The sequence below is a fragment of the Strongylocentrotus purpuratus genome, unplaced genomic scaffold (genome assembly GCF_000002235.5).
Source record: "Strongylocentrotus purpuratus isolate Spur 01 unplaced genomic scaffold, Spur_5.0 spur5_scaffold_2, whole genome shotgun sequence".
NCBI lineage: Eukaryota > Metazoa > Echinodermata > Echinoidea > Camarodonta > Strongylocentrotidae > Strongylocentrotus > Strongylocentrotus purpuratus.
This window is the reverse complement of record NW_022145605.1, coordinates 18,092,825-18,102,624: the sequence shown is the minus strand read 5'-3', so window position 1 is coordinate 18,102,624 and position 9,800 is coordinate 18,092,825. Positions and strand designations below refer to the sequence as shown.

At 43.7% G+C, this 9,800-nt stretch overlaps 2 protein-coding genes across 2 annotated transcripts; both read left to right on the top strand.

The window, feature by feature from the left end:
* The first annotated feature begins 1,320 nt into the window (after positions 1 to 1,320).
* On the top strand, positions 1,321 to 6,448 carry LOC115926408. The gene is made up of 2 exons (XM_030991097.1): positions 1,321 to 1,525; positions 2,252 to 6,448. The coding sequence occupies exon 2, from the start codon at positions 3,845 to 3,847 to the stop codon at positions 6,446 to 6,448; it is 2,604 nt and encodes an 867-aa protein (XP_030846957.1). The 5' UTR covers positions 1,321 to 1,525; positions 2,252 to 3,844.
* Positions 6,449 to 6,505: 57 nt separating this feature from the next.
* On the top strand, positions 6,506 to 9,568 carry LOC100888823. Its single transcript, XM_030991096.1, has one exon. It carries the CDS (start codon positions 6,506 to 6,508, stop codon positions 9,566 to 9,568), a length of 3,063 nt encoding a protein of 1,020 aa, XP_030846956.1.
* Positions 9,569 to 9,800: the final 232 nt, after the last annotated feature.

The following is a 9,800-nucleotide window of genomic DNA, read 5'->3' as shown; positions in this document are numbered from 1 at the left end:
TGTCAGTATATGACTGAGTGCACTTTTCCGTGAAAATCCTCTCTTACAATAGCAACATTCATATGATTTTTGTCTTGTGTGTGTTCGTAGGTGTCTGATGAAATTACCTTTGTGAGGAAAACTTTCCTTACAGTGTGAACATTCATACGGCTTTTCTGTTGTGTGCGTTCGAAGATGACGTTTAAGATTATTTTTGTGGGAAAATCCTTTCTTACAATAGCAACATTCATATAGCTTTTCTCCTGTGTGTGTTAGGAGGTGCTGGGTGAGATAGCTTTTCTGAGAAAACCCTTTATTACAGTGTGAACATTCATATGGCTTTTCTCCTGTATGTGTTAGATGACAATTGAGTACGCTCTTCTGAGAAAATCTTTTCTTACAATGGCAACACTCATATGGCTTTTCTCCTGTGTGTGTTAGGAGGTGCTTGGTGAGATGGCTTTTCTGAGAAAACCTATTATTACAGTGTGAACATTCACATGGCTTTTGGCCTGTATGTGTTAGTAAATGACGATTGAGTTTACTTTTCTGAGAAAATCCTTTATTACGAAATCAACATTCATTTGGCTTTTCTCCTGTGCGTGTTCGTATATGACGATTGAGTGCACTTTTCTGAGAAAATCCTTTCTTACAATAGCAACATTCATGTGGCTTTTCTCCTGTGTGTGTTAGGAGGTGCTGGGCGAGACTTCTTTTCTCAGAAAATCCTTTCTTACAATAGCAACATTCATATGGCATTTCTCCTGTATATGTGTAAGTAAATGAATATCGAGTGCACTTTTCAGAGAAAATCCTTTCTTACAGTATGAACATTCATATGGCTTTTCTCCTGTATGTGTTAGTAAATGAATATTGAGTGCACTTTTCTGAGGAAACCCTCTCTTACAATAGCAACATTCATACGGCATTTCTCCTGTGTGTGTAAGTATATGACGATTGAGTGCACTTTTCTGAGAGAATCCTTTCTTACAAAAGCAACATTCATATGGCTTTTCTCCTGTGTGTGTTCGGAGATGACAGTGAAGACTAATTTTCTGAGAAAATCTTTTCTTACAGTGTGAACATTCATATGGCTTTTCTCCTGTATGTGTTAGTAGATGACATTTTCGTATATGACGATTGAGTGCACTTTTCTGAGAAAATCCTTTCTTACAATAGCAACATTCATATGGCTTTTCTCCTGTGTGTGTTAGGAGGTGATGAGTGAGACTTCTTTTCTGAGAAAATCCTTTATTACAGTGTGAACATTCATATGGCTTTTCTCCTCTGTGTGTTAGGAGGTGCTGGGTGAGATTTCTTTTCTCAGAAAACCCTTTATTACAGTGTGAACATTCATATGTGTAAAGGCACTTCATACACCGTGCGGTTGTAATTGTCTATTTGGCATTCCATAATTTTATCGTCTGCGAAGATTGTAATTTTTGGCCCAAAACTGGGGCACGTTATGGCGATGGAAAAGGAATTGCATCGTTAATCGGCATATTATTTATGCCTGCCTGAGACTTTGGTAACAAGTGGCACAGTGGTAAGCATAAATAGAACTTTTAGGTTTAATTTCAAGAGAACTCGCTCAGTATGCATACAGCAATCAGTGTTATCCTACTGTAGAACTTCAATAGCTCGTGTATCAGATTGATGCATTGTACGCATAGTGTGCAGGTCTTTGTGTAGTACTATAATTATGAAAATTTGTTTGTATGGAAATATACAGAAACTCTTAATCAGTATCAAATTTATTGTGTAATGATAACTCAACTAGATTAAACTCAAACCTCAGTCCTGAGGAAATAAGCACTCAAATACGCCAAAACTTGATATAAGATGGTTGACATTACATTTATTGCTCACATAACATTTTTGCAATTACATTGTCTATTTAAGCTGTTTTCGACACCCATTGTATACAGTTAAATACGTTTACAAATATTCCTTATTTGTAGGATATCAGTTTAGAGTTTATTTCTAATTTTCACAACACTTAGTGTATTAAATACTGGACAGTATTGCTATTATGATAATTTAAGTCCAATTACTTTAAATTGAAGTTAATTGTTATTCACCTTAGTATAATGTTTAGACTCATAATACAGTGGAACCTTATTATTAAAGGCACTGATGTGGCAGACTTTACCTATAACAATGTATCTTCTCTCGTCCCAAGTGCCTCGTTATAATGCAGTTGCACTGTAACATGCTTTGATATGATGATATACTTATGTTGGATTTTGTTCATTTGTTTGTTTGTTTATAGTTTTTACGGGAATCTAAGGAACAAAGTGAATCAGCAAGCCAAAGAGTCAGCTTTGACCATGATGAAGAGACTAGATTCAATAAAGCTGTTTTGACTATTGTTTACCCAGTATGAGAACACGTGCGAGCTTTCGTTTGTTTGTCGTCGTAGTCCGGGCAGGCACAGTAAAAACACTTCCAACGTAGCGTCAAAATGGCCTCATCATCATCAACAAGCCTGATTATCAAGATGGAGCCAATAAATAGACGCTAGACATTTGAGTTGAGTTCAACATGACATTTCAGCTGGATGAACCTACGAACATACATATGTAACTACGTTTGGCGACGAGCACAGGATATATGCTAGAGATCAGCTAGAATTGCACCATAACGCATGAATCTCAGAATCTGAGTGGATGTTGATGGATTTTGATTTGGATTGTGAAACGATGTTGTGATCCAGTCATTTCTCATATGTCTCAATAGTTCGAGGTATGTAGAGCTGTGTATGGACGCTATGCAGTTTGATCTACACTAATGTTACAGTTACAATGAATTATGGTTGCAATGCAGCAGTGTCATCGATTTATTATTGAGGTGTATTATGGACGCTAAGCTGGAATCGGCCACAATCGTTATTATACACTGTTATAAAATACGTGGCTTTACCATAATTTGCACCAGCAGTTGGCATGCAGCCATAATGTAACAGGACTAAAGCCCAGTGTAGATGTTAGCGGATCAGCCAAGCCCAAGTTCAAGACTATTCTGTGTCAGCCTCTCGTAGCAGCCCTAGCATAATTTATGAACTAGCCTAATCCAGCTGAAGTCCAGCTTGAACAACAGCCCGGGAATCGGCCCGGTCAAGCCATACAGCCCGGGAGCCAGCGTGGTTTAGTCTTGTACAGTCCAGGTCCAGCCAGGTTTGAACTTGAAGCATAAATCAAGCCAACAACATTGAATTTATAAATGAAACATTGGATCTGAACTTGATGAAATAAAAGTAGTTAGAACCAGAGCTATAATAGGCTCTGTGAAACTTCAAGACTCTTGATAACAAATTAACAGAGGTCAAGTAAAAGTTGAATTTTAATAACTATTTCATGTATAGTAGTCTATTGAAAAGTGTTTCCAATATGATTCTGCAAATACTGCATGTTTTGTTTGCAGGTAGCCAGCATTAGTTTTGTGCTCAAGTGACAAGAAAGTTAAAGGTGTAATTTCATTACAAAGTGATATTGACATCGCAGTTCAGAGTCAAGCAAGGAAGGAATATGTGGCGATGTTGAACTTTATCGCATGATCGCGTGGTCTGCATTCAAGCCCTTTTGATAAGCGAATTTTGAGGCGTGCGTAAAGGCTTTATTGGGAGATGTAAAATCAAATTACTATGGAGTATTTGTAATTGCATTAGCAAGAAGCATTTTAAGCGGTTTTACATTGATGAGGTTGGTAGGCTTAGCGCTGTAGCTTTGCTTAAATTGATGTTTGATTTCACTCTAGTTGCATGACAATTTAATTTGGTCAATTTGCTGTACAAGGTGCAAGTGCATGGTTTAGCATAAGAGGCCAGCTCCTTATTACACTTCTGTTGTGTCAAAGCCAATTAAACATGGCAGATTCAAGAAAGTCATCAAGGGAGAGGCAGCCCACGGAAAAAATGGCCGCTCTTCAGGCCTCTGAAGAATCAAAGACAGAGCGGAAGTTTTTCAAGATGTATGGCTCCCTTAAGGCCACAGTAAAGGCAGCTAGAACAATCATTAAGACAGAGACAGAAGAAGGTCCCATCAAACAACAGATATCCATACTGGAAGCTGGAGAGAGGGAATTGATGGAAACCTACGAGATTTTGAGGAGACACAAGGTCCCCATAAGAGAGGCCACCACGAGGATGGACCGTGCCAACGCAATGGTCAGAGATAGCCTCAACGCCTTGGAAGAAGTTCTGGGATCCCTAGAAGGTCCTTTTGACGCCGAGGATCGGAAGCAGATAGCGAAAGAATTCTTGAAACAAGAATATGCTTCATCGGTCTTCAGCTCAATTTTAAGCGAAATGGACCAAGGGGTTGAAACCAGCCAACTGCGTGGAGCCACACCAGTAATTGACATTGATAGCAATCCTGGACAGCCTGTAGAATCTCGTAACACACCATCACTTCTTCCTCAAGACAAAATGTACCCAGGAGTTGGAGTAAACCAACCACCTGAAGGTATTCAAGGGCAGTCAGCAGAACCTCCTGCCAAGACGTCATCTCCTTCCCCTCAAGATGAGATGGGCCCAGAGTTTAGAGTAGGCCAGCTACATGATAGTCTACCTGATTCGCATGTGGAACCTCGTGACAAGACACCACTACAGCCGCCTCAGACAACGTCGGTTGACGTCCAGGGCTTATGTAAGGCTTTAGCAGACATGTACCACACAAGACTTCCGATGCCAGTGCCACGCACCTTTAGTGGGGATCCGCTCGAGTTTGTAGAGTTCGACAAAGGTTTCAAGACTTTGATCGAAAACCGTGGCATACCACCAACAGAGATGCTGTATTATCTGAAGCAGTACCTGACTGGTCCGGCAAGGGAGGCCGTGGAAGGTTTCTTTTTCGGGGACTCCAAAGAGGCATATGATGGGGCATGGAGGTGCCTTCGACAGAGGTATGGTCATCCTTTTAATATCCAACAAGCGTTCCGGAAGAAGCTAAGTGCTTGGCCGAAGATATCCTCCAAAGATGCCATAGGTCTTCAGAAGTTTGCGGACTACTTAAAGTCTTGTGATGATGCTATGCCATATGTCACTGGCCTCCAGGTGCTAAACGACTGCTATGAGAATCAAAAGATGATAGCCAAACTTCCAGACTGGCTGATTAGTAGCTGGAATAGGGTGGTATCAAATGAGTTGGAAGGCGGCAGCTATCCTTCATTTTCTAAGTTTGTGAAATTTGTTGCTAAGGAGGCAAGGATAGCCAACAATCCCATTTCTTCTCTAGGTGCCCTGAAATCTGAGGACTCTCAAAGAGAATCAAGTCCCAAGACCTTCAAGATCAAGCGAGAAGCAAGAAATAAAGGATCTGCTTTGGCTGTCAACACCAAGGAAAGTGCCAAAGGCAAGAACATCCCAAACCAAGTCAAGAAGGCTCCAAAACCTTGCTGCCTGTGTAGTGAAACTGGACACAAGTCCGAGGACTGTGACAAGTTTTTGGCCAAGCCACTTTCTGAACGCAGGAAGTTTGTTCAAGAAAATCATGTATGCTTTGGTTGCTTACAGAAGGGGCATTTTTCTAAGGCATGTAAACAAAGGCTGAAGTGTAGTACATGTGGTAAGCGCCATCCCACGGCTCTTCATGAGGAAAACCCTACGATAAGAGAGGACGATGCGCACAAGAGTGAAGGAGCTTCTAAGGACAGGGCTACGTCTTGCCAAGTCCGTTCTGGAAAACAAGCTAGCACTTCGATGATTGTACCAGTGTGGGTCGCGGCAGAACAAGCACCATCGTCAGAGATTCTGACTTACGCCCTCCTGGATACCCAGAGTGATTCATCGTTCATTCTAGATGAAGTAGCGCAAGCCCTGAATGCTAAGCAGCAACCCATACGCTTAAAGTTATCTACTATGACTTCGTCATCGAACATTGATTGCAGCGTGACCTCAAGTATCTTAGTTAGAGGTATGATGTCGCCCTCCCAGCTCAAGATAGGAAAATGCTATACGCGTGACTTCATACCGACTGATAGAGAACACATCCCAAGCAGAAGTACTGCTGAGAAGTGGACTCATCTCCAAGATGTTGCAAGAGAGATGCCAGCACTTCAGAGATGCGAAGTCGGCCTACTGATAGGCTATAATTGCCCAAGAGCTCTGACACCAAGACAAGTAGTTACTGGTAGCGATGTAGAACCATTTGCTATTCGAACTGACCTCGGCTGGAGTATTGTTGGCTTTGCCGAAGAAGAGAATGCCATGGACTTCAGTAGCCAGTGTGGGAGGGTTTCTACTCGCGAGATACCATTTCCGAAGCCAAAGGAGATCATAGGGTTGCTTGAGGCAGATTTCGCAGAGGACAAATCGCCGGACAAAGCATGCTCTCAGAATGACCTACAATTCTTGAAACACCTTGAGACCAACATTGTACAATGCGAGGATGGTCATTTGCAGATGCCGCTGCCCTTCAAGACCCGGCCAAACCTTCCAAGCAACAAAAGGTTGGCAACCGTTCGATTCTAACACCTCCATCGAAAGCTTAAGAAGGACGAAGCATATAGAGACAACTATACAAGCTTCATGACAGATATCATAAATGGTGGCTTTGCAGAACAAGTAGAGACCAAGGCGCCGCCTGGAGAAACAAATTACATACCACATCATGGTGTGTATCATCCAATGAAGAAGAAGATGAGAATAGTGTTTGATTGTTCCGCGAAGTACGGCGGCACCTGCCTTAACGATCATCTGCTCAAGGGACCGGACATGATAAACTCATTGGTGGGAGTCCTTTGTCGGTTCAGGAAGCACAATGTAGCAGTGCTATGTGATGTTGAGAAGATGTTCTTTCAGTTTAGGGTCGCTGAGGATGACCGAGACCTCCTGCGCTTCCTGTGGTTCCAAGATAACGACATCAACAAGGAGCCAGTGGATTATCGCATGAACGTCCATCTTTTTGGTGCCGCTTCTTCGCCAGGTTGCGCCAATTATGGCTTAAAGTATCTGGCTAGACATTGCAGCAATGAATTTCCATTGGCATCTCGTTTCGTCGAGCGCAGCTTCTATGTGGATGATGGGCTGGTGAGTGTATCCAGTGAAGAGGAAGCCATTCAGTTGGCCAATGAAGCCAGACAACTTTGCAGCAAGGGTGGCTTACGTCTCCACAAGTTTGTTTCGAATTCTAAGGCAGTTCTGGAGAGTCTGCCAAAGTCTGAGCGTGCCAGTGATGTCACTGACTCAAACTTGGATTTTGAGGATCAAGTAGAGCGTGCTCTGGGGATAGTTTGGAATGTGGCCACGGATGCCTTTTGTTTCAGAATTTCCCTGAAAGAGAAACCAATGACACGGCGGGGAATTCTGTCCATAGTCGCATCCCTTTATGACCCTCTCGGATTTGTGGCTCCGGTCGTTCTCGATGGCAAGAGAATCCTTCAAGAAATGTGTCGTAGCGGGCTTGGGTGGGATGATCCAGTACCCGAGAACCTGCAATCAAGGTGGGAGCAATGGTGTAAGGAAATCCCGCAGCTAGAGGAGCTAAGAATACCTCGGTGTTATCATCCTGCCGAGTTTGGTGATCCTGTAACAGTGCAGCTACACCATTTCTCGGATGCCAGCAAGTCTGGTTATGGCCAATGCTCTTATTTGCATCTTGTTAACCAGAAAGGAGAAGTTCACTGTTGTCTGATCTTCGGCAAATCAAGGGTTGCGCCAACCAAGGTGGTTACAATTCCCAGGTTAGAGTTGACAGCGGCAGTTGTGTCAGCTAAGGCGCACTCTATGTTGAAAGAAGAGCTAGAGTATCATGATGCCGAAGATTTCTTCTGGACAGATTCCCAAGTAGTCCTGGGATACATCCACAATGATGCGCGGAGGTTCCACACGTTTGTTGCTAATCGAGTCCAGCTAATCAGAGATAGGACTTCTCCCGACCAATGGCATTATGTCTCGACTGATCAGAACCCTGCTGACCATGCTTCCAGAGGATTGAGCGTAAGTCAGCTGGGTAGCACAAATTGGTTCCAAGGACCAAGCTTCCTCTGGGAGAAAGACTTTGCAGTAGGAAGTATCTCTCCGACACTCGCCGTTGGGGATCCGGAAGTGAGAGCAACCAACCTATCGACAACTACTCATTCGGAACCGTTGAACCTCCTCTCGCGCCTTACCAGGATCTCTAGTTGGAAGATGATGATCAAGGTATTGGCTCGTCTACGGATGGTAGTGAAGGGAGCAAGACAAGGTTCCTTAGTTCGTGAGAGAAAGGACGCAGAGCTGTTCATTCTGCGGTTAGTTCAACAGGAAGCTTACCCTGAAGAAATCAAGGCTCTGACGTCGGACAAGACCGTTAAAACGACAAGTACCATCCATGACCTTGACCCAATAATCCTTGATGGGATCATGCGAGTGAAGGGCAGACTTGGCGAACTATCGACAGAAGTGGCTCACCCTGTTATCCTGCCCAAGCGTAGCCCTATCACTCGGGCGATTATCCGCCACTTCCATGAGGACATCAAACATCAGGGTCGAGGAATGACGCAGAATCACCTGAGAGCCAATGGATTCTGGATTGTAAACGGATCTAAAGTCGTTGCAGAGGTATTGCGAAAGTGTGTGTCATGCAGACGTCTTCGTAGGCCTCAAGAAGAGCAGAAAATGGCAAACTTGCCAAGAGATCGAGTAGAACCTTCGGCTCCTTTCACGAATGTGGGTATGGATTGTTTCGGTCCTTTCTTTGTAAGGAGAGGTCGTTCTGATATTAAGCGATATGGGCTTATATTCACATGTCTCTGTTCAAGAGGTATCCACATTGAGATGCTCGACGACATGACTACCGACGCATTCATCAATGCTCTCCGCTGTTTCATAGCAATTAGGGGAGCTGTCCGACAGATTAGGTGCGACCAAGGCAGTAACTTCGTAGGAGCAAGAAACGAGCTCCAATCTGCATTGAGAGAGATGACTTCAGACCAAGTGAATACGTACCTTGCAGACCAGCAATGTGAATTTGTCTTCAACGCCCCTCACTCAAGTCACGCAGGTGGCGTGTGGGAAAGACAGATTCGAACCGTCAGAAGTGTCTTAAGGGCTACCATAGACCTGTGTCCAGGAAGACTCACAGACTCCGCTCTTCGTACCTTGTTTTACGAAGCCATGGCAATCGTCAATAGCCGACCGTTAACAGTGACCAATATGAATGACCCAAGTGCGGATGCACCTCTCATGCCAAACCACCTCCTTACTCTGAAGAGGACGGTTCCATTGCCCCCTCCTGGGCAATTTGTGAAGGAGGATGTGTACACGCGTAAAGCCTGGAGAAGGGTTCAGTTCTTACTGGAACAGTTCTGGTCAAGATGGCGGAGAGAGTACTTGTTGGGACTTCAAAGACGACAGAAATGGACGATGCCCAGACGGAATTTACAAGTGGGAGACATTGTATTGCTCACTGACGATGAAGCTCCGCGTATGAAATTGCCAATTGCGATGGTCGCAGAAGCCACTCCTGATGAAGATGGTCTGGTCAGACGGGTACAGGTGCGCGTTGGAACGAAAGACCTTGACAACAAAGGTCGTCCAAACAAGAAGCTTGCCGAATACTGGAGGCCGGTTCAGAAGCTCGTACTGCTTCTGGAAAAGGTACCTCCATAGAGCAGGTATGTATGTACACTTGAGATTGTTTGGAGCGGGTACAAATGTTTGACCTTGCATTTGCACATGTACTTCGTTTTCTGGTACAGTTTAAAAATTTAGGACTCAAATTCTGATCTTGTTTGCTGCGAATTTTAGATACACAGCGCTTAAATATTGTCGCAACCTTTAAACTTGCCTTACAACCTTTGCAGTGTGTGTTATAATCTTTTACAGCACATGTTATAAACGT

Excerpts from the sequence above, each read along its gene's own strand:
- LOC115926408 (XM_030991097.1), top strand. The coding sequence starts at position 3,845 with ATGGCAGATTCAAGAAAGTCATCAAGGGAGAGGCAGCCCACGGAAAAA.
- LOC100888823 (XM_030991096.1), top strand. The coding sequence starts at position 6,506 with ATGACAGATATCATAAATGGTGGCTTTGCAGAACAAGTAGAGACCAAG.